At 45.9% G+C, this 24,765-nt stretch overlaps 1 protein-coding gene across 1 annotated transcript in view; it reads left to right on the top strand.

The window, feature by feature from the left end:
- Positions 1-24,765, top strand: part of PRKCE (protein kinase C epsilon) — a 505,249-nt gene that overhangs the window by 289,122 nt on the left and 191,362 nt on the right. The window contains exons 4-7 of the mRNA XM_063077698.1: positions 9,151-9,310; positions 11,464-11,498; positions 12,781-12,866; positions 16,979-17,108. Of these exons, the coding sequence (XP_062933768.1) occupies positions 9,151-9,310; positions 11,464-11,498; positions 12,781-12,866; positions 16,979-17,108 (411 nt within the window). The remainder of the gene's footprint in view (positions 1-9,150; positions 9,311-11,463; positions 11,499-12,780; positions 12,867-16,978; positions 17,109-24,765) is intronic.

Below are 24,765 nucleotides of genomic sequence, written 5' to 3' on the forward strand. Positions count from 1 at the left end.
CGCCAGCCACGCCATGGCATTGCGCATGCGCGCTAACTCCACACGCACACACAATTTGCTTACAATGAATGCACCGCACCATCCCCAACTGGATGGGCAGGTGAGGGGGCCTGATTAAATTATTCTATGTTCCCAACAACCTCATATATGTAAGGTGCTTAAAGGTGTCCTCAGCATGGGGCAGGGATACCCTAGATAGTAGCTATTGTTTTTTTGGCTTCTGAACATCCAGGGTTTGACAGTTACTTAGAAAAAAATACCAGGCTATCGAATTATTTTCTTTGTATTGTGAAATTACCTGACTTGTAAGGACTATATTCATTCTTTGCTTGGGTTTCAAGACAAGCCTTCTGAGGAGGCCTTTCACCGTTTCTCAAACTAGTCATGTTTCTTACTGCTTTTGTTCTAGAGCTAAGTCGCTTTCCTTGACCGACCCGATCTTCCTGACCGTTTCCTAAGTCTGAAGATGGAGTCTGTGTTCCTAAAGCCCTTGGTGGTCGGGGTGGGGAGATCATGCTGTCTCTGTCTCTTACAGTGGCAGGGGCATATACCTGCAGGCGGCTGGATCCCAGCAGGGTGGGGGCAGCAGGGGTGTCAGGGTAGGTTTCGCAGTGTAAGGTGGAGGCAGTTTCACTCTTCTTTGGTGTTGGCTCCAGGGAGAGAGAGAAAGAAGCGAGGGATTCTGGAAGTCAGTATCGAATGACTGAAGCCACAGCTTCAGTGGATACAGCCTGGTTTTGGAACAATAAAGGAGAACCTGCGCCACAACTGTATGTCTAATCTCGGGGGGCACTGCTGTGCTGGAACATGTTTAACACCTGGCTCTCTGAGAAAGCCCTAATTTGTAGCATTTGCCAATTTTTCTGTAAATACCCACGCTGCGACCATTTTAAGCTACGACCATGCAGTCCTTGGACGTGCAGAGGTATGTGCACCACAGGCTCCAGAGCCGGCTGCACACCCCACTGCCACCGTCAGAGGAGGAGAAAACCTTCCCCTCAAGTGTGTGCCAGGCGCCAGAGGAAATTCAGTAGTCACCATTTCAACTCATCACGTTTTTGGCAGTAAAGTGTTGTTTCTCTGTTTTTTGCTTTTTTGGTATTTTTTTTTTTTTTTTTTTTTGGTCCTTACACTGTAAGTCTCGTGGACCATCTAAAGTGTCCCCTGGGGTGAATGTAGATCCTGGAAGGCTCCCCTGCCCCCACTCCACAGTAGACCGTGTGACAGGGAGAAGGGCACATGACAGCGTCAACAGCAGCCCCCTTGAGAAGCACAGTGCGCTTAGAAAGTACTTCACATAGGCCTTTATTAGCCTTTCCACCCAGGGTCAGGACCACAGTGGGAGCAAAATTCAGGGGCACCCAAAGTCTCAGTAATCAAATGTAATAACATTTTAATACAGAAGTTCAAAAAAATCAAATTAATGAATGAAATAACATTTTAAATAAAGATACAATCAAGATGACCAATTTTTTTTTTTCCCCTTCTCACCTCAGGCTCCAACAGCTTGAGGTTTGGGCTCAGCCATTGTATTACCTCCTCTTGATAGGTAAGGAAACAGAGGCCCAAAGAGATTAAATGACTTGTTCGAGGACAAAAAGTGAGTTTGTGGCAAAGGCAAAATTTGTCTAGTGTCCTAGCACCTAGTTCAACCACACTGGCAGAAAGAGGAGGTCAAAAGAGGGAGCTTGGGAAAAGAGAAAGAAGCCCTCACAGCACACCTGCTTATGGAAAGCCCCCTGAATGCCATGAACATGAAAGGCAGGTGACTGTCCTATAGTGAGGAGTGACAGGGGCGCCCAGAGGTAGCCGGTCATGCACATTGGTGACTGTGATCCAGCCAAGGACCCTTGAATCTGGCAGTCCTTGTTACACATCCCCTGGGGGAAAGGGCTGGCATGAGACGGTTCCTAAGTCTGGGCCTATTAGAAATTCCCTGCTAGGAGTTCTTAAACTGAAAGGCATCCCAGAACGCTGCAGTTGAGCGTGCCCATGACCTTGAGTGGGGGTGGCATTCAGTTCGGTCAGCTCCCTTTCTGTGCAGGGGAAGAGGTGGCTGGTGAGGGAGATGGCAGTGGAGCCTGAAACCTTCAAGGACCAGACTGGAGAGAAAAGCTGGTTTTAGGGCTAGGGCTGCCTCTCCCTGTGTCTCTGAGTGTTCCTCTGTTCTAGACTGAGAAGTTGCTCCCCCAAGGAAAAGGGGCTATGTGAAGTGGGACTAACAGAATAATAACTGCTAGGTGAGAACTCCTTTTTGCTGTTCCTGCTACCTGCCTGCAGCCTGTTGTAGATGCTTCTGTGCATCAGAGCTGTAAAATATTCATTGATGTAAAAGTTCCTAGGAGTGTGAAGTTTATAGACTAATTGAACCATGTGAAAAACATGCCTGGAATGTTTTTGGAGGTTGGGGTTACTGTGGATCTTGTAGCTGCTTCGGAGGACATCTCTGCTTAGCATTATACCTTTGCGAATTCTTGTCATTACGTCAGACCAGCCAAGGTCTCCATTTCCACAGAAAGTTTCACAAAGTTATCCAGCTTTTTGTTAGCTCTTCCCTTCCACTGTGTGGCAGATGCAGCCATAGAATAAGGGATCTGCAAAGAGTCGGATGGGTCCTCTGGAAGGCCAGCCAACCTTGGCTTTGCCTCAAAAGCCACAGCAAATGAACGGGCCAGCTGAGTATGCTTGAGTGCATCTGGTGACAGCAGTGAGAGTCCTCCAGAGTGAGTCAGAGGTGCAGGGGGACAGGTCAGATGACTCTGGCTTCCATTTCTTCAGTTAAGAACCACTGGCAGTTGGGAAGCTGACAAAGTTCTCTACTTGATCATGCTGAGTAGCCCCAACTCCCGCAGCACGAGGGAGCCTTTCACTACCTAATGCTTTAGAGGAGAAAGCTTTAAAAAGTCATTAAAGAGCATTAGAGAACACTTTTCCAAATATTAAAATGCATAATCCCATCACCCTAGTGTAACACATAATAATTCTTTCTTTTATGTTAACTTCAATCTGCAAATATGTTTTGTGTAGTGTTGTGTTATTGTGCATTCTTTTTTCACAGTTTCATATCACATTTCCCCATGTTTCTATAGTCTTTCCTCACTATTTTAAAATTGCTATTGATGTAATTTGATTCATTAGACTGTCCTCCTAATGCTATACAATCAAGTTATTTCTATTTGTTGGCTAATATAGATATGTAACAGGGAACATCTATAAGTTGTAAGTATATAGTTTTTGGTTTCTGTTTATTGTCTGTTTATTTGGTTTCTATTTAATTATTGACAGAGTTAATTGCTAAGGAACTGCCAAGTCAAAGGATGCAAGTATCTGTGGTGTTTGCTATGTATTGTAATATTGCTTTCTGAAAATGCCATGTCAGTCGGCATTGCCTCTAGCAGGGAATGAATAAATCAGTTCAAAGTAGCCTTGCCAGTAGTAGGTAATATTTTAAAACAAATGTGTTGCTTAATTCGGTATGTGAATGGTATGTCAAGACTGTTCTACTTTGTAGTTTTTTAAATTCCAAGTAAGTGAATATTTTATATTTCTCCTTTTGTAAATTTTATGTTTAGGTCATTTACCCAGTTATCTATAGGGATCTTCATGGATATGAGTATTTAAATTTGTTGATAGACCTCTGTGGTATTCTTGTTATTTAATCTGAAACTAATTGGGAAGAAACAATCAGACACATCCAGATTGTGGAACATTCCATAAGATAACATCCTGGATTCTTCTAAATGTAGCATAAAAAGAAAAAAGGAAACTGTTTCAGACTAAGGAGACTAAAAAGATATGGCAATGAAATGCAATGCATGAGTTCTGATTAGCTCTTCTATTAAAATTTTTTAAAAAACACAAAACTACAAAGAACATTTTGGGAACAATTGGAGAAATTTGAATATGAGCTGTGTATTAGATAATGTCATATCAATGTTAAATTTTATGACTCCGATATTGTAGTTATGTAGGAGAATGTCTTTGTTCTTAGGAGATAAAGACTGAAGTATTTAGGGGTGAATTAGCAGTGTATCTGCAACTTTCAAATAGCAGAACAGAACTATATGTGTGTGTATTGTATGTGTTATATATAATAATGTGTACTATATCATAGATAATAGTATTTTGTAAATCATGCATAATATATTTAATATATAATATATCAATTAATATACACACATTTATATACCTATTCTCTTACAGTCACATCACACACACACATGATGTATTACCTCTACCATGGGGCCTGCATTTTATTATTTATTTATTTATTTTTGTGATAACACTTAACAATTTGTTAGGAGGGTAGATTTTATGTTAAGAATATAATACAGTATTGTTAACTATAGGCACTGTGCTGCACAGTAGGCCTCTAAGACTTATCCATCTTGCATGACTGAGTTTGTACCCTTTGACTAATAAGTATCTCCCTGATCCCTTCCCCCTCCAACCCCTGGTAACCACCGTTCTACTCTCTGCTCCCATGAATTTGATTATTTTAGACTCCTCATATAAGTAGTATCATGTGGTATTTGTCCTGTGACTGTCTTATTTCACTTACCATAATGTCTTCCAGGTTCATGCATGTCATCGCACATGGCAGGATTTCCTTCTTTTTATGGCTGAATAATATTCCACTGTATGTGGATATCACATTTCTTTAGTTCATTCATCTGTCAGTGGACATTTAGGTTACTTTCATGTCTTGGCTATTGTGAATAATGCTGCAGTGAACATGGGCGTGCAGATATCTTTTCGAGATCCTGATTTCAATTCCTTTGCTTGTATGCCCAGAAGTGGGTTTGCTGGATCCTACAGTAGTCCTATTTTTAATTTTTGAAGAACCTCCATACTGTTTTCCACAGTGGCTGTACCAATTTACATTTCCTCCGACAGTGTGCAAGGGTTTCCTTTTCTCCACATCCTTGCCAACATTTGTTATCTTTTGTTTATTTGGATAGTAGCCGTCCTAGCAGGTGTGACGTGACGTCTCATCGTGGTTTTGATCTGCATTTCCCTGATGATTAGTGATGTTGAGCATCTTTCCATGTACCTGTTGGCCATTTGTATGTCTTCTTTGAAGAAAGGTCTATTCAGTTCCTTTGCCCTTTCTAAAACTGGGTTATTTGGTTTTTGCTATTGAGTTATAGGAATTTCTTATATTTTTTGGATATTAATCCTTTATCACATATATGGTTTGCTAATATTTTCTCCCATCGTGTAGGTTGCCTTTTTACTCTGTTGATTGTTTCCTTTGCTGTGCAAAAGCTTTTTAGTTTGATATCGTCTCGCTTACCTATTTTTGCTTTTGTTGCCTGTCTTTTTGGTGTCATATCTAAGAAACCATTACCCAGAACAGTGTCAAGAAGCTTCTACCCTATGTTTTCATCTAGGAGCATTATGATTTCAGGCCTTACATTTAAGTCTTTAATCCATTTGCAGTTGATTTTTGTGTATGGTATGAGATAGGGGTCCGATTTCATCCTTTTGCATGTGGGTATCCAGTTTTCCCGGCACCATTTATTGAAGAGACTGTCCTTTCCCCATTGTGCACTCTTGAGACCCTTGTTGAAGTTCAGTTGATTCATCACGGTTTAGAAGAATTAATATTGTTAAAATGTCTATACTTCCCAAAGTGATCTACGAGTCCAATGTAATTCCTATCAACACCCCAAAGGCATTTTTTATAGAAACAGAAAAAGTGATCCTAAAATACATACAAAACCACAAAAGACTGAACAGCCAAAGCAATTTTGAGTAAGAAGAACAAAGCTGGAGGCATCATACTTCCTGATTTCAAAATATATTACAAAGCATCAGTAATCAAAATGGTGTAGTACTGGCATGAAAGCAGATGTACAGACCAATGGAGAATAGAGAGCCCAGAGATAAATCCACCCACATATGGGAGCTACTTTTGGAAAGAGACCCTTCACAGCAGTGGGAAATGCTAAAGGGGAGCTGTTTCTGGTGGGCGATTCTAGGCCCCAGCAGGGAGGTTCTGGGGAGAAGGCAGCTGAGGACCCTTCTGACTCCCTTCTTTATATTATATAAGTTGCTTCCTTTTCTGCTTGTAGATGACAGGGCCAAGGATGCTTTGGCCTGACCCTTGACTTCCCTGTCCAGAGGAATGTAGGACAGGGGTGTTTTCACCAGCCACAGACTCCAAGCCCTTTCCCCTGTCGCCTACCAAGTAGCTTTGCACCTGGGCCTCATTTGGAGCATGAAGGTGACCTGTGCTCTTTTGCTCCTATAGCCTTTTGTTTCCCCACATCTTTGACATGCAATCTGACTGAAGAGGCACCGCAGATGTGCTCTGGGCAGGAGTATTAGAAACCTTTGGGGAAGTTCAAGTCAGGCAGACCCTGACTTAAAGGAGTTATCTTTGGCTGTCAGCCTAACCTGCACCTGCCCGAGGCCCTCCCCTTCAAGTTCCCCAGGTGTCAGCCACCCAACCAAGAGGTCTTTAAAAATAAATGGAGTTGAATTAATTGGTTGCCATATTGCCCCATTAAATCAATGTAAACACAGTTTAGAAGTGATTTCATTGCTGGTCATTTCTGTAAAAAGTTGAGAAGGGGAAGGCTCTCAGGGAGGACTCCCACCACAATTATAGCAGTGTTCCTTTGAGAAAGCTAGATTGGATTCATCTCTATTTTAACTGAAAACAGAGCTTTCCAGGATGCAAACGACTAGTAAATTTGAGAGATTTGTAAATCGAATTGCAACTTAAATGCATCGGGAGGCTGACTTACTGCTGAAATGCATTCCATGGTGAATCCTTCTATGGAAAAGAAGGATGCTTTCTGCGAAGACAGGTTGCCTCCCTGGCCTGCAATGCCCAGGACTGGAGTTTTTGGACTGGATTTTTGGAGGTCATGTTTGTAGCAAGTAATGGCTACTGAATAGTTTGATTTTCAGTTATCATATTTTTTCCCTGCTTATAAAAAGAGTAGGACATTCTTAATATAGTGAAAGTATGAAGCAGAAATAAAAATTACCTATAACTGCAGAACTGAATGATGGTTGTCGTGCCTCTGTGGGGTGTGTGTGTGTAGATGTCTCTATATTAAAATGGACCTGGGATCTTCCTGTGAGAGTTTGGTCAGTGGTCAAGACTCCTAGATTATGGCAGGGTAGGAGGTGGTGGTCTTTTTACACCCAGAAGGTGGTCAGTGTCAGAGACTTTTTAAAACAGTAAGCACCAGTTAGAAAGAAAACTCAGGCAGGTGGGGGGCCAGGAAGCAGGGGCCCAGCAAGCAGACCCTCACCTGGGTCATCTGTGTCTGTGCTGAGGATGTAGTCTGGGAGTGCCCAGGGCAGCCTCCTAATAAACAGCTACCTATTTGCTTGGAGGCTGCTTCTCTCCAAAAACACATATTGGGCATCTGGTCCCCATTCTTGCCTTTTCCTTCCTTCAGTTTTACTTTCCCTCCAGTCTACCCCCTCTGGACTAACAAGATGCCCTTGGATTAGACAGCTATTTGGGTCACATATGTGACTTCCACTGCAGGGAACCTTATATTGAAAGAGGTCCTGGAGGGAGCAATGCTTCTTCCCACAAGGACTGACACTGTTATGGTGGGATGCAAGGCACCAGCTGGTACAGGAGGTCTTTGGGGGCACAGAGCCTTCCTAGTGCATTTTAAGCATGAAGTGCAGGGACCTTCCAGGGTCTCTGTGAAGGTGCCATGAGCCTGGCAGGAGACCAGGAGCTTACTCTCTCTGCCCTTGGGGAAGCCACAGACAGTTCGCCTCTTTCCATAATGACAGCAGCTCAGATAAGAGTCCTGAGGACTTGCTGTAGCAGGTGTGAGCTGTCCCTCAGAGCAGTGTGTGGACAGCAGACTTCTCACCCACTCTCTGGGTTAGAATCTGGGCTCCCCCACTTAATAGCCATGTTAATAGGAGCAGATTATTTAGACTCTCTATTCTCAGTTTGCCTACCTATAAAATGGAGATAATAGCAGTACCTTTCAAGTAGTCATGTTGTGAGGATTCATTGAGTTATGCACTTAGTATAGTACCTGCCACAGAGTAAATCCTTGATAAATGTTATCCACTATCATCATGTCTTAGCTCAGGCTGCCATAATAAAATACCACTGACTGGATGGCTTAAACAACAGATATTTATTTCTCATAGTTCTGGAGCTTAGAAGTCCAAGATCAGGGTGCCAGCATGGTTGGATTCCAGTGAGGACCCTCTTATTGTTTTGTAAACACGTACCTTCTGTGTGCTCACATGACAGACAACAGATCACTCAGGTCTCTTCTTCTAAGGGCACTAAAGCTATCAAGAGGGCCCCACCCTCCTAATCTCAGCTAATGCTAATCACCTCCCCAAAGCCCCATCTCCAAATACGATTCACATTGGGGGCTGAGGCTTCAACATATGAAGTGGGGGGGGGGGGACAACATTCAGTTTTTAACAGTCATCGTTATTATCTTGGTTGTCATCTATTAGTCCCCTTGCAAGTCATTCTTAGGACTGGGGCAATCTCATTGGTGAAGGAAAGAAAGAAATAAGGAAGGTCCTTTTGTCTCCAGTGGGATCTTAAAGCCCATGGTGGTGGGTCTCAAGCCTTCGGGAGACTGGTGATTTTCCAGTGTTATATTTCCCTCTCCTTCTGACCTTTGGAAAACAGTTCTTGGTTATCCTGGGTAAGAGGAAGAAGGAAGACATCAGATTATTAGGCGGCTTCTGCACCGAGCCAGGAAGCTGGGTGTGTGGGGGTTCACGCCACTGGCTCCTCACAGCCACCCCTCTGGGGTGGGCACTGTTGTTCCAAAGGGGCACTAAGATTTGAACCTTCAGCCTTTTGACCCCCAGGCCCTTGGAATGTGCAGCTTGTGTGGGGAGGGGTGGAGTGGCCAAACTGGGTACAGAATTTGGATTGGGATGGATTCCGAGGACACAGGTGGATGCAGCAGGAAAATGCACGATCTGGGTCTTTCCACCCTGCGGGTGCCCACTGACTCCAGCTGAGCAGTCGCACTCTTCGGAGCCCCGAATTCCTCCACAAGCAAAGGTTGCCTCCCACCACCCCACCTCCACTCACCTGAAGATGAGTAGCTCTCCGGCAGGAGGTCACTGTTAAGGTCCAGTAACCCAGACTCTGTTTTCTCTTCTGCTCTTGTCCTTCCCCAGCCCCTAAGGACAATGAAGAGCGTGTGTTCAGGGAACGCATGCGGCCGAGAAAGCGGCAGGGAGCCGTCAGGCGCAGGGTCCACCAGGTCAATGGCCACAAGTTCATGGCCACCTACCTTCGGCAGCCCACCTACTGCTCCCACTGCAGAGATTTTATCTGGTAAGCCCATCTCTCCTGGAAACCTCTAGGTATGACTTCCCTTGCAAGAAGTTGGGGATGGGATGTGAGATTATAAACTTCATTTAAAAAGCACTCATAGGCTTTATTTCTTCTTTATCTGATTGCAGAAGACTTTCCTGGAGGGCTAAGTGTGTTTGGTGCATGGGTGGAATAAATGCAAAGAAGAAACTGGTTCTTGGTGACTTTACGCTTTTCATATCATATATTTAGGGAGTTAAGGTTTTATAACCAATAATGATATTGTGGTTGTCTTTTTTTTTTTTTTTTTTTTTTTTAAAGAATCCTTATCTTTTAGAGAGACTGAATTATTTACAAATGAGATGATATGATATCTGGAATTTGTTTAAAAAAAAAAAAACTCCTAAAAGTAGGGGAGAGGAGCTGGGGTAGAGATGATACAAGACTGGCCATGTGTTGATGATTGTTGAAGCTGGGTGATGGATATGTGAGGGTCCATTATATTTGTCACTCTATACACACACACACACACACACACACACACACACACACACACACACACACACACACACACATATGAATTTTTCCATAAGGAAGCCCAAAAATACTTGATTGCCAATATTTGTAACACAAAGCAGTTCTCAGCAAATTCTAACATTGCTGCTGCTAGGATGCTGAGATTTCAGAGGAGCGAGAGAGCAACATCCATTGGCTGGAGCGGTCAGGGAAGGCTTCCTGGGGGAGGTGGCATTTCTCCTTTCACGGTGACTAGGATTTTGATAAGCAGAAAGAGGTAGTTAGTAGGCTTTTTGAGAAATGGAAGAGGATAATGGAGTGCTTGTCTTGGGGTTGGAGGGGGAGTTTTAATGAATAACCACCACATGTCAGATTCTACCTTAGGCATGGAATTATCTAATTAAATTTTCTTAATATCCTATGAGCTATGTAGTATTAACCCCATTCTGTTAACAATACCAAGGTTCAGAAATGAAAAAGACACTAGTCTGATGTCCTCTAGCTAGGAAGTATCAGAGGCACGATTCTATCCCCTGGCTAGGCTGATTTTAAAGCTCCTGCTTTTCCTGACATTCCACCAGCCTTCCCGGCAAGCTCTCTGAGCTCTCTGAGGAGGATGCAGGGGTTGCCAGCACACTTGGACCCAGAGGGGGAGAACAATTGAGGCCAGGTTTCAGTATGAACCCAGCCAGGGGATGATTGAATTAGGCTGTGAGGCCCCGCTGCATTCCCGAGGTGTCCAGGAGTAGCTTTTCTTATTCTCGTGGTGTTACGAAACAAGTCACTGAGGTTGGCATGGACATCTGAGATGACACAGCCCAAAGCAAACTCAACCCAACTGAGGCAGAAATAATGCCCCACCCCAGCCACAGACACTTCTCATTCCCAAGGCTGGCTGAGCCATCTGACCTCCATGTTCTGCACTTTGGTCATGATTTAGTGACTGGTGTCCTCTAAGCCCGTGGGGAACAGCACTGAGCTCCAGGTTTCCCAGGGTGTAGGCTGAAGGACTCTGGCTCCTCCCGCTAGCTGGGAACTGCAGGGAGCTCCCTGACCGGCTGTTGTTGGTACATGGAGGATGGGGTAAGGCCAGGTTAGGTGGATAGTTCTGTGTTCACACTGACCTCCAGCCTTGCCCCAGGGACCTTACTCTGGCCATGTAGGGGAAACCTCTAATGTTGGTCTTCACCCACATGGTAGATTGAACCCCCAGTCCTGGCCACACACTGGCCCATAACCCTTCACTGTCCTGTACATTTAGCCTGCAAAGCATGTCCTAGGGCTGAAAGACAAGGAACAGTCATTTTATCCAGGGTGAAGGGCATGTTCACCTGATCAAGGCCTGCTGAGAGCAGGCAGGGTCATTTGTGGCTTTCTAGAACACTGCTGATCCTGCTGGAATGGCGATTTATATAGGAAACCAAGCCCTGGCACTGACCAAACCTTGCACTGGGGTTGCCCTCCAAGCACTGGTGCTGTCCTCTGCGGTCTTCTGGAAGGAGGCATTTTAAGGAATCCTACAAGCAGGAATGAAATCCTGCTGCTCAGTGGACTCTATGGAACTTGGTGCAATGTGGGTGGTGGCCAGAATTGGGTGGCTTTGTATGTGTGCTTTTTGATGTAGTAAATTTCTTAAGGGTCTGTATTCTTCTTTTCAGGGGTGTCATAGGAAAGCAGGGATACCAGTGTCAAGGTAAGAGGTATTTTATGAAACAAATCTTAGGTGATTAGGTGCAGATTGCTGATGCTCCAGGAGGCATGTGCTAGTCTGATCACATTTAGAGGCTCTATATAGTTTGCATGCTTTGTGTGCTATGCTCTCCTCCAAGAACCGGGACTCTGCTTGCCTTGTCCCCACCTGGCTGTTGCTCCCACATATGTACATGTACTTATATGTATGAGGGGTACCTGGCACGTTTCACCGATCTGTAGGTGTCCCAGTGGTCTCAGCAAGCCCCCACTCCACCCGGCCTTTTCGTGTCAGCTGGAGCAAGTAGCGCTTTCGTCGTTCCTAGTGAGACATGACTTCAACTGGAGGCTCTTTGAGAGTCCCTCTTTGCACTGAGCTGGGTCTGTGTATTCTGTCCCTTCTTTAGTCAGTATCACTGAGTGGTGTTTGCTGATTCTCTTTTTTATCTCTACTGTGGAATCACTAGCTCTTAAAAATTTAAAGCTCGCTAGAAGGTATTTAATTGACTACAAACACAAGGTTAAGTTGCACAAAATTGGAGGCTGGAAACATGGTGTGGTCAAGTTGAGGTTTCTCTGAGGTTAGAGCAGGGAGGCTGCTCCATCTCCTCGCCCAGCACTGCTTAACTTGGTTGGGTCTCACTCTTGGGGAATGAGGGTGGAGTCTCTGGGAGGTGGCTGTGTCTTTTGGGCAACAGGTGAGCAAAAAGAGAGTTAGTTTGTCAGCCACCTATTGTCCACACAGCTCCATAACACAGTAGACAGAGCTACAGGCCACTTCTTGTGGACATACTAAATTCAAGGGAAATTTTAACATTTGGCATGTAAGGGCACAACAGATTAAAAAGCCTAAGAACTTCTGTGCCACCTGCTGCAATTCTACCTATGACAGCAGCCTCTCTGGCATGATCCTGAGTGGAGCAGGAGATAACCGCAACACCTTTAATAGACAGTGCTCCACGGGAGGGCTGGGCAGGAAATTATTCCCTGACCTTGGATATTGGAGCCAGAAAATTGATCAGTACTCCTGGAACTAGAGAAAACTGATGCCCTTTGAATGAAATATACATGTTTCATTCTTCTCCAGAGCATTAGGAAACCCTAATGGCTCTAGTGGCAAAGTGTTTTGAAATAACTACATAAAGGGCTTTAGCAACAATGTAGAATTAAGACCCATGACAGAAGGGCATGGCTCCCCTTGTGCCTCCATTGAGACCTGATTAAATCTTGGGATGAAAACTTTCTTTCCCCCTGTCACTCAGCCTTCCTATTTTTGCCATTTGCAGTTTGCACTTGCGTGGTCCACAAGCGATGTCATGAGCTCATAATTACGAAGTGTGCTGGATTAAAGAAACAGGAAACTCCCGACGAGGTAAATATTTATAACATTCAAATTCTGGGCTTTCTTCACCTCCTGCCCCTCCTTCACTGCCTCCTCCTCAGTCCCCAAGAAAACCTTATCTCTCTGGGATCCTGTGGCTTGCTTCATTGTGCTGATCAAAAATGAAGGGAGTTGTTCACAGTCTTCTGGCGTGAGGACAAGCTACAGAATGAACACAGCTCCAAGTCAGTTCTGCCCCTGTGGATATCTTGCAAGAGCAGCATGATCCCGGAGCTAAAGCCCGCAAGGAACATGTGAATTCTTTTATTTCATTATCTCATCGGAACACTGAAGTGACAAACTGATGTGTCCATGGCTCCAGCAGGTAATAAACAGTGATAGAAACACAACACACAGGCAGAGCCTTATCTTTAATGAAGTGATGGGGGAATGGAGTGAACATATACAAGGAATACTTAGGAGATGGAAATAACCACAATAATAATTACAGTCAACAGTCATGGGGCACTTACCACGTCCTGATTTAACACTATAACATCATTTAATCCCATACCGACCGTAATGAGGTAGATGTTATCATCATCTTCATTTTACAACAGAGAGAATGAAGGCATAGAGAGGTCAAATTAACTTGCCCCAAATCACACAGCCTGTATGTGAAAGAGCCACGTTCAAACCAGGCAGTCTGTTCTAGAGTCTGAGCCCTTGACCGCTGCACTATGTTGTCTCTTAATGTTAGAAGCTAGTGTCAGATTGGCTCTTAGGGAAGTTGCTGGGGGTAAGGAAGCAAGTAAATTCAACGACGAAGCTAAGTTTCTCCTAATTGAGTGATTGGGAGAATGACGTTCCCACTGAGAGATTAAAAAGCCTCTCTGAGAAGATGACAGGTGTGATACAAGTCTTAGGTGTTATCTGTGTTCAGAACAGGTGGTTTAAAAGCCATGCTTTTAATTCTAGGTGAAGGAAATAAGTACTGTATGATCATGAGCCATCAGAATTAGGGGTCAGAGAGAGGTCCTGGGTGGGTTTATAATCAGCCGGGTTTATAACTTGGCTTCCAAAAGGAATGATTTATAGAGACCTTCTACCTGCTTCTCAGTAATTCAACCAAATAACATCTTGGCATCTAAGACATTTCCCATCTTTTATCTCCTTTTGCTTTCATACCATCTCTGGAAAGCAGCAAGGGACAAGGCTTAGACTAAGCCTTCCATGTCCCTGAAGGGCAGACAGAGTCCAGAGCACCAAAGTAGTTTGCAGGGCTTCTCTTGTCATGGTTACAATTGCAAGTCAGCACTGGGGTCTCCTGGTCTAGGACCATAGCCCCAAGTACACTGTTACCCACATCGCTTTCATGGATAAATGAAAGAAAGAGATGGCTTGCTTGCTGTCTGGCTTCCTTCTTTCCTGTGGACAGTCCATTGAACATTTATTGGGTACTTCCTGTATGGAAGGCATGTGCCATGTCCCAGAGAAACAAAGAACACTCCTGCATTCACAGGAGTCCTGCCCCCAAGGGTCTTTATAAGTCTCATCACCTGTGGATGTCTGCAGGTTCCTAAAGTTCTTCTGTACTTCCTTGGAGGGAAAAGTCCTACAAGAGTCCACGCCATGCAGGTTAGACAGTTGAGATTTGAAATGCACAGAACCCAGCTTGATCTATGACCTGGTTCTTCTGACTATCTTTCCTGGCATACTGAGCAGTGAAGATTCTTCCATGATATGCATTCACAAATTTGGCGTGTGTCCCAAGGGACAAATTGCTATGTATTAAGGAAGGTGGGCTTTGAGTTTCTTAGCTTGACAGAACTGACTGCCCATCCCGGTTCTCCACACCCTTATCTTCCGCCTGTCTCCTTTAGTGTCTGTGTGTCTGGCCCATCAGGGCAATGGCCATGCCCTCTGCCAGGTACTGACTGTTGGGGGCCAACTCTTGACTTCATTCTTTGTCACCACCTTCAGTGTGACACACACGTGCACACATGCACATCTATATACATACACACCACAAGCACATGTGGCCCTAAACACCATGCTCTCTCCTATTGAACAGCGCTTTGCCGACAGGCTCCCGGGACCTTTCATATGTGAGCACTCAGCTGGTGTGCCTGCCCTGTCTTGTGTGTGTGGTGACACTGAGGACTCCCTCCCTCGCTCTCTGCACTTCCACGTGTGGTAGTCAAGGCGTGCTATGTCTTTCTTTGTGCCACCTTCTTTTCTTTCTTTTTGTCTTCTTTTTAATCTTACAGTTCTGTCTTTCTACCCTTTTTTTCCTCTCCATGTTCTCTCTGTGAGTCTCACTCATCCCTTTTGTTTCTGTGTGTTCCTCAATAGGACTGTGCGTGTGTGTGTGCGCGCGCGTGTGCGCGCACCTGCATACACATATGCGCAGTCTCTGTGTTTGCTTCTGTCTGACTCAGTGGCATGTTTTTGTGTGTGCACCTTCATCCTCCTTCCACCGTTCTCTGATATGTTAGAATCCTTAGTGGTCTCAGCTAAGGGCCACACGGCTCTGTCTACACCCCTGCTGAATCTCCTAGTCCCTCAGAACAACTCCCACCTCTTCACCTTCGTCTGTCATTCATATCCCTGTGAGGCTATTCCTGGGAGACCACGATTCTGTCCTCAGTATAGGTCCACCACATCTTCAGGATTTGTTGGGATAGAGTGGGCACCGTGACCACATACATCCTCAGGGGTGAGGCAGACAGAGGTAGAGTGGACATGTCTATATTCACAAATAGGCGCACCTAAGCTACGAGTCTAGGAGGGGTGGGTACAGTTGTTTTCAGTAAATCTGGGAATCTTGCACCCAGGCAGGACCCTAATTGATAGCCCATGCATCTCAAGCAGAGATCAGTAAAATCCTGGTGCAGTGGAAAGATCAGCCATTCCTTGGAGCTGAGTAAGGAGTCAGATGGGGAGCTCGTTATGGAGTCAGGTGACCCTGGGCACATGCGCGTGGGCACAGGCATGCCTTTGTGCTTGCATGCAGCCCGTGCCCCTGCTCCTGCCCAGTGCTAATGCTCCCCCCATCACTCACCGGTCAGCCAGTGAACCAAGGCACAGCTCGGCTGCGTGCTGTCCACTCCCTAACTCCCAGGGTAGCAGAGCAACTTCCTTCCCAGCCCATGGAGGTCTCGGTGGTGGTTTCCTGCCCATTCTGAAAGGGGCTTGGGTCATGTGGCTGCTCCACTAGAGGCAGAGAGCAGCTCCGTGGAGAGGCAGAGAAGATCCAGGAAGGCAGACTGGTGCTGAGAAACCCATGCTTCTATGGAATACTCCATGTTTCCCACCCCTCCCACCCTCATCTCATTGACCTCCCCATCCTGGGACATTAGGTGGGACAGGGGTGCCATCCTCATTTGCTAGATGTGAAATCCTAGGACCCAAGGAGTCAGAAAACCTGCCTGAGCCCTCATGGGTGGTCAGTGGCAGACCTAGGCCCACGCACAACACACCTGGGCTTCCTTCCCTTCCCATCTGGCCACCTTCTCTTTACTCCTTTTAAATAACAAGAGGCAGCACGGTGGTTAAAAAGCCAGGGCTCTGAATTCAGACTTGTGGGGGTAGAAGCTTGTCTTTGCCTCTCATCAGCTCACAGCACATTCTTGAGCTCACGGAGCCTTAATTTCCTTGCCTGTGGACTTGGAGTAGCAATGGTTCCACCCCCTGGGGTGGTGGTGAGGTTTAACTGAGATAATGGAGCCTGGAGTGTGGTTGGCATGGATACCTTAGGGTCCTCAGTGGTCACCCCTCTGTATTAGCCATCTTTGTTATAATTACTGTTTGTCCCTAGGCGAGGCTTCCATGCACAGAGCAGCACACAGTGACCTCTTGAGTGGCTGAAGTGTGAAGTGCAAATTGAGGCTGGGTGCTGTGACTGTTTAGATGCCTGACATCCTGCAGGGGCTGTATGGGGGAGCAGGCCTGGCCTGCAAGGTTGAACGGTGCAGCAGACGATGAGTTAGGGGCATGCGAGCAAAGGCTGGGGCCAGGATGGAGGCTCTCTTCATCTAGTTTCTCAGGGCAGCTTTCAGAGCCAAGTGCTTTCTGGGAAAGAAGTTCTGTAACAGTTCCAAAAATGAGTGCTCGGGGCATGAAGGAGTTCCATGGTGACCCATATTTTGCCATCCTTGCAGGTGGGCTCCCAGCGGTTCAGTGTCAACATGCCCCACAAGTTCGGTATCCACAACTACAAGGTCCCCACCTTCTGCGACCACTGTGGGTCCTTGCTCTGGGGCCTCTTGCGGCAGGGTTTGCAGTGTAAAGGTAAGTGCTTCCTGCCCTACCCCCCTCCCCTGTACCCACATGCCCCCCTATTTTCCTCCTCTTTGTGAAATATGTTTCTCCATTCTCATAGCCTAGAAAGTAAGTTCCAGATTTGTCTGGAGGACTGAGCACAAGCCCTTGTTAAGCCCTTCTTAATAACTGTGCACTTGTTAAGCGATCTCTATGCAGAGACTGTGCAAGACTGTGGGAAACAAGAGGAGGGAAAGCAGGACCCCCCACCCCTCTTAGGATAGTTAATAAGAGGGGGAGACAAGATGAGTCTATGAAAGTATAGAGATAATTTAAGGAAAGGACACATTGGAGCAGAAGGCAAGAAATAATTTTGTAGTTAGTCTGTGAAGTAAGTAATAGATATTTATTGGGGCTTTGCTCTCATGATCTGTGGTTCAGATCTTACTCTTAGAAGGAGCCTTGCTAAATGCTGTCACATAAGCTGTCTTATTGATCCTTCACAGCCTTGTGATGTAGGTGATATTATCCCCATGGCCCTGGTGAGGAGACTGAGGCTCAGCTACTAAGTAACTTGCTCCCATCACACACCTTGTTAGCAGAAGGCGGGTTTGAACCTTGACTTTTGAGTCTCAGTTTCCTTCCTGTTTCTGCTGTCCTGCCCATGAGTTGTCCACTTATGTGAGTGTGCTAAGTGGCAGATAATATGGGAAGGCAAGAACATATTCTGGGGCCTGAAGAGAGAATCCAGTTTTATAAGGGGGTCCCGCCTGCTCACAGAGTTGGACAACCATGAACTATTGGGCAGATATAGTGCACGTACGTTATTTTCTTATTTTGTTTTGTCTTTTGCTTTTATTTTTTTGTCTGGCTAGTACAGGGATCCAAACCCTTGATCTTGGTGGGTTTTTAAAACTTTTTTCATTTGTTTTTTGACCATTACAGGGATTGAACCCAAGACCTTGGTGTTATCAGCACCACAATTTAACCAACTGAGCTAACTGGCCAGCCCTTTCATGGACATTATTTTAAAATAGGATTTCGTTGTTTATTCTGAATGTATTGTTAATTCGCATTGTGGAAAAATTAGAAAAATAGTTAAAGAATAAGAAAACACATTGAAGGCATGAACAAATTGGTCGTTGACAGGATCCCAATGAGAAATTATGAGAATTAGAAATAAGGCGATGGCTGCAATGGAAATAAAGAGAATAACTTAATATTAAGGAGCAGTAATTTGTTGGATGTAGTGACCAGATCCAGCTGAGAGGATAGTAACACCATCCACTGAGACAAGGAATACAAGGGGGACAGCAGGGCTGGAGGCAGATGGTGGAGCTGAGTTGGGGACGTGTTAACTCGAGGTGCCTGCGAGAAATTTACAGGGAGCTGTCCAGCAGTTGGCTATTCTCATTAAAAGTTGGGGGAGATCTGGACTGAGCATTTAGATTTGGGATTTGTCAGTGTCTAAGTAGTAGTTAAAGCTATAAAGAAGATGTCATTCTCCAGGGTAAGTACCTTAACTATGAAGAAAGAAGAGCTGAAGACAACACCTTGGGGGTGAGGGAAGGTTACCAAATCCAAGGGTGAGCCTGTAGCAGCATGAGAGGGAAGGACCTCGTGGGTAGGAGGAAGAGTAGCAAAGAATGGCATCACGGAAACCAAAAGAGCGGAGAGTATTAAATAAAAAGTAAAGAAGTGGCAAGTGGTGCCAAATGCTCCCAAGAGATTATTTAAGATAAGACCTGAAACATGGGGTTGAATTTGACATTGAGGAAGTCACTAGTGACCTTGGCAGGAGTTGTCTAGGTGGGACGGCTGGACGGAAGCCCAAGTACAGTAGACCGAAGTGAGAATGGAGGTGAAGTATTTTCAGAATGTTGTAGATAGTCAAGAAAAAGGCAGTGCTAAGGGAGAGATGGAGCCAGGAGGGAGAGGGGACCATTGATACAGCAGGGGCAGACAAGGGGTAGGCGTTGGGGAGAAAGCTGGACGCCCGCCTCCCAGGTGGAGGGGAAGCCTGGAGACCAGCCTGGGTGCAGGTGCATTTCTGGGGTTAGGGATGGGAATCTAGGAATAGGTGAGTGGGCAAAGGAATCATTTAATTTGAATCTGCTGAGGGCATTGCAATGAGATTTGCCTTCTTTTTGAACTAAGAGGTCCTTTTCCAAGGTGAGGGGAGAAGTGGGGGTGTGGGAGGCATGAGGAGGCTGGTGAAGGTTGGGAATAGCTGTTGTGGGAACTGAAGACAGGGGGAAGCTGTTGACATTCCTGGGGTCGTGCAAGAGGGGAGCACAGCCATTCCAGCCTCCCTCCTGAGTATTCTCTCTAGCACGCAACCCTCAATGAAACAGGACCTGCTGGAATCCTTCAGGTGAGATGAGAACAATGGAAAAGGAGGAAAGGGATGGAGTGGGGATCTCGACTGTTTTGAGCAAAGGAGTGGTGCATTTTCGGGAAGATGAGTGTGGTTACCGGCAAGCAGAGAGCCTGCTTTGAATGGAACTCTGATGAGGCGATGTCTGGTTTGTAGCAAATATATTAATTATTGATCTACTGAGGGAATCTAAATGAAGATATGTCATCTCATAAATATTAATGTTGTAAGAAAGCAGCCCAGACACCCAGATGTCGCTGCCAGGGCTGTGGGTCCCTGCATGACCCCGGAAGAAAGCAGGGCCCAGGGATAGTGTATTCAGCTCTCTTTTGGGAGGAGATGCTCTTGGGCCTGCTCAGATATAGAACGGGAGAGTGCAGATGCCCAGCTCGAGCGTCTGTGCACAGGCACCAGGGAGCCGGGGGAGTCGGGCACACACAGGCTGGAAGGTGAGGGCTGTTCAGAATTTCGGGACCCCGACAGACCTTCCCTCCCCTGTTCCCCTGAGGGTATGACTTGGCTATTTCCCCCTTGCTCCTGTCCTTCTCCTGCTGCTCCTGTCTCTCGCTCTTTGTTTTAAATTAGGAGACTTTTTTTAAAGAGCAGTTTTAGATTCACAGCAAAAATAAGAAGGTAAAGCGAGTTGCCATATCCCCCTTCCCTCCCTTCCAACCTCCTCACCACTAATGTCCCCCACCAGAGTGGTGCATTTGTTGCAATTGAATCTGCCTTGACGCGTCATTATCACCCACAGCCCATCGTTTGTGTTAGGGTTCACTCTTGGTGCCGCACATTCTATGGGTTTGGATAAACGTATAGTGACATGCACCCAGCATGATAGCATCATACGGTGTAGTTTCGCTGTCCTAAAAAGCTCCTATTTCAGGCCGACTGGTTAGCTCAGCTGGCTAGAGCAGGGTGCTGATAACACTGACATCCAGTGTTTGATCCCAGTACTGGTCCGCTACAAAAACAAAAATAAACAAAAAACCTCTCTTGTTTCAAAAGAGCGCCTGTTTCTACTTCTCTCTTGGTCCTTTCTCAACCTCAAGTCTTTTTGACCCTGCAGACCCCTTATCCTACGGGGAGGGATCATGGTCAGAAGAGGCCAGCACAGGCTCAAGGCAGGGACCAATTTTGCCCATGCATAAGCCTGGCTCTGCTGCTATGATTACTAAGAAAAAGAAATCCGGACTTACTGACCCACGAGGGATCCCTGGACAAGTCCCCACGGAGCTAGATTTCCAACCCAGGCTGCACCTGGCTCTGGTCAGTGCTCTCCCTGCCTTCTCCTGCTCAGGGCCACTCAGCTAGCCTCACTTCTGCTGGACCACACTGGCTGTCCTCCTGGGCTGGAGCCCCGGTCCCCAGTCCTGGTTAGAGACCAGCCATTTGGCCTGCAAGTCTGTGGCTTCAGCTTTGCTGCCAGTCTTACTCCTGGGAATAGGCACCAGAAAGAGCTGTTTCACGAGCTTAGGTCCACAAGGAAGGTTCCATGAGGTTGTCCTGGTCACTCTCCCTTCAGCCTAAAATTGTTCGAGCCACATAGGTTCAAGCATTGTGTATGTATGCGTCTGGGGACTGTCCCTTTGCCAACCAGGTAGAGGGAGTATAATTACCTCCCTTTTACTGATGGGGAAGTAGAGATCTGGAGAGGCTGGGCAAGGGGCACAAGAGCATATAACCAGGCACCTGAGGGTGCCCCCTGCCCTCTGGGTTGTCATTTCCCTGACATGGCCACAGAGGGGCCAGACCCTCAGAGGATGCTCACGATTGCCGGGTGACTGAGCTCCTTAAGCAGGGGCAGAAAGCCCCCGGTGCTGAACAAGCAGGCATTTCATTCCTTCCTTGGTCTTGTGATTCAGGTGCTGCAGAGTCTGTCTCTCTCTCCAGACTTGTCCGTGGGTCTGTGAGCACCTCAGCCATTGTCACACAAACTAGCTTCCAAGGCTCAAGCACTAGTGTGACTAGTCTCTGGGGCATTTGAATCCTTTTCGTTCTTCACTTTATTTTAAGGGTGCTGCCTTCTCCAACTTCACTTTCTCCTGCACAGTGACCACTCTGGGGCCCTGTCCCCCTGTGTTTTACTTTTCACTGGACACATGGAGTCAGTCCCCCAGGCGGGAGAGATACCGATACCTTATGACTGTTTCCTTCTCTAGAGAAGATTCGGTGTTCTGGCCTGCCCCGTGGGCCGCCTCACGCTTCTCTCTGCCCACACTCCCACGCACAGCTCAGCATAGCCATCCTGAAGTCATCAGACACCAAGGGGCAATTTCACAGGAAAGCCAGTCCTCCTTACTTCATGCAGCTTTCAATGTACCTGCAGAAACCCGCGGAAGCCCTGTTTTTTCTCATCCCTATTTGGGGTAGGCCCTCTGCGCCTGTCCATCCACACTCCATGCTGAGGCCTGGCCTGGAGATTCCTACAGAATCCCCTTCCTGGCTCCTGTGTCTCTCTGAGATCCATTATAATAACTGTCTGCCCTGAGGCTGTTTTCATGGGCTGAGGGGCAGCATGTCACCTGCTCTCCAGGAAGTAATGAAGGACAGACACACCCCTTAGGGGAGCTGTGTGCTGTGATATCACAGGCTAGCACTTGGAGGAGCTGTCCTGGTCTTGGCTTGGTTACTGCCTGGCTGGGGGATCACAGGTAGGTTGCCCTGGCTTGGTGCCCCTCGGTTTTAACCCCTACTGCCCTCTTGTCTCCTGAGGACAGTAATAAAACAAAAAAAAACAACAAAAAAAGTGATCTTAGCTAAGATCATACTTCAAGGGGTGGCTGTGCAGAGCCATAAAGAGAAAAGAAAATCTGCCTCCCTTCCCCCCTCCCTCCCTTTCCTCCCTTCTTTCTCTCCTTCCTTATATAAAAAGGTATTTTGGATATTTAAGAAACTCTAAAAACATGGAAAAGGATTTTTCATCTCATCATTTCTGAAAATGTCAGTCCTTTACTATTTTTTAACAACCAAGCTTCTTGTCATAACTTCAACTTTTATTTGTATTCTCAAAATTAAAAAAAGAGCAGAAGTAATATAAAAATACATTCTCACTATAAAAGATTCAAGCAAGATTTAAATATAAAGAAAAAATATAAAGAACGATGTTAAGTCTTTGTTTATATTCTCTTTCCACTTCTATCCCCGGACTAAACTGCTACTACAAATTTGCTATGGGTCCTTTCAGGCAAATTTCTGTACATTTGCTGCATGGATACTCACACACATACTGCGCTAGTATCTATTGCTGTATAATAAATTATTCAACAACTTATTGGTGTAAAACAATGAATATTTATTTTCTCAGAGTTTCTGCAGGTCAGAAATCTGGATGCAGATTAGCTGGGTGCTTCTGACTTGGGGTCTCTCATGAGGTTGCAGTCAGGCTGATAGCTGGGGCTGTGGCCTCATCTGAAAGCTCGACCGGAAGAGCATCCACTTGCAAGCTCACTCCCATGGCTGTTGGCCAGAGACGTCAGTTCTTTGCCACACGGACCTCTCTGCAGAGTAGCTCACAATATGACAGCTGGCTTCCTTCAGAGCAAGCAAGAAAGTGGGAGAGGATGCCCCAGACACCAGTCTTTTGTAATCCAATCTTAAGATGACATCCCATCACTTTTGACATTTTCTGTTAGGAGAGAATCACTAGGTCCAGCCCACACTCAGTGGGAGGCAGATACATAGGGCATGAATCCCAGGAGGCAGGGACCCCCGGGAGCCACCATAGGAGCTGCCTACCACACCCACGCCCCCTCAATCCTGTCCCCCCCAGTGAGATCACCTTGTCTGTGGGGGCTACCCTGACCACCCTCCTGAAAACTGGCACTCATTGCTCATCTTCCAACACTTGCCTCTGCTTTCTTTTCACACAGCACTTACCACCTTCCAGTAGTCAAAGTCACTTATATGTTATGTTTATTACTGTCTCTCCCCATCAGACTATAGTTCCATGAGGGGAGAGGGGTTTTTTTTGTCTGTTTTGTTCTGCATAGTTAGAACAGTGCCTGACACATTTGGTATTCAATAAATATTTGTTAATTAGATCCTCTATGCGTCATTTCATAATTTGCTTTTCCTACAATATGTCTTGGAGTATTTCCAAAGCAGTGCTTAGAAGACTACTTCATCGTTTTTTTTTTCTTTTAAAAAAAATGTTTTATTCAGACATAACTAACATACAATAAATTGCACATATTTAATGTGTACAATTTGATAGATTTGACATATGTTTGCCCAGTGAAACCATCACCATGATCAAGATTATGAACTAAAAGTTTACTCATGCCCTTTGGTAATCCCTTCCGTGAACCCCCTCACCCCCACCCCAGGCAACTGCTGATCAGCTTTCATCACTATAGAGTCGTTTGCACTTTCTGGAATTTTATGTAAATAGAAACATACAGTATATATACTCAGCATAATTAATTTGAGGTTCAGCCATGTCGTTGCATGTATCAATAGTTCCTTCCTTTTTATAGCTAAATAAAATTTATAGTATTACATTGTACAGATGCACCATAATTTGTTTAGCAATTCATTGTAGGGATGTTTTTATTCAAAATATTTTAACATTTATTTGTACATATTTGTGGGGTACAGTGTGTTATCTTTTGGGGCTGATCTGAGAGTTGTCATCTCTGCTGCCTAAGTACTGCTAATTTCCATTGAGTTAGAATGTACTGGAAAGTGGCATCCTGGTTTGCAAGGTGTCGTGGAGAGCACGGAAATGAAGCCTTCCTTTAGCCTTCTAGAAACTTGCACTTGACTTGGGCATTCAATGTCACAAGGTAAAGAATAGACAATAACTCAAGTAGTGAGTCAGAAATAAGCGTGAGCAGTTCACAGGCAAGAGAGGCCAGCCGGGCTGGGGTGGTCAGGAGAGGGTTTTGAGGGGAGATGGGGCTTGACCTGCACCTTGAGGGAGAACGACTCAGAAAGGAGGGCAGGGGAAGATGTTTTAGGTAGAGGGCAGGAAGCAAAAAACACAGGTCAGTGCTCAGCACTGAAACACCCCGGGAAGGTTTCTGGTTGAGTCCTTTGCAGTAGCATCTGGCAATGCTAGGGACAGTGATGAATGGCCCCCATCATGCATGAAGGTCAGGTGAAAATTCAATCAGTTTTCCTCTGAGGGATGCTGTGTTTCAGATAAGTGGCTATCGTGGTCTCTGGAAATCTCGGAGAGATGGCTCCAGTGTGGTCAGGACTCCCAGATCTCTTTCCGGTGACATTTGGCCCAGCACACCCCAAGGGCCTACCCCTCTATCCTCTCTTTCTCCTCTTCTGCCTGGGACTCTGCAGCCAGCCACTCTC

The sequence above is a fragment of the Cynocephalus volans genome, chromosome 14, assembly GCF_027409185.1.
Source record: "Cynocephalus volans isolate mCynVol1 chromosome 14, mCynVol1.pri, whole genome shotgun sequence".
NCBI lineage: Eukaryota > Metazoa > Chordata > Mammalia > Dermoptera > Cynocephalidae > Cynocephalus > Cynocephalus volans.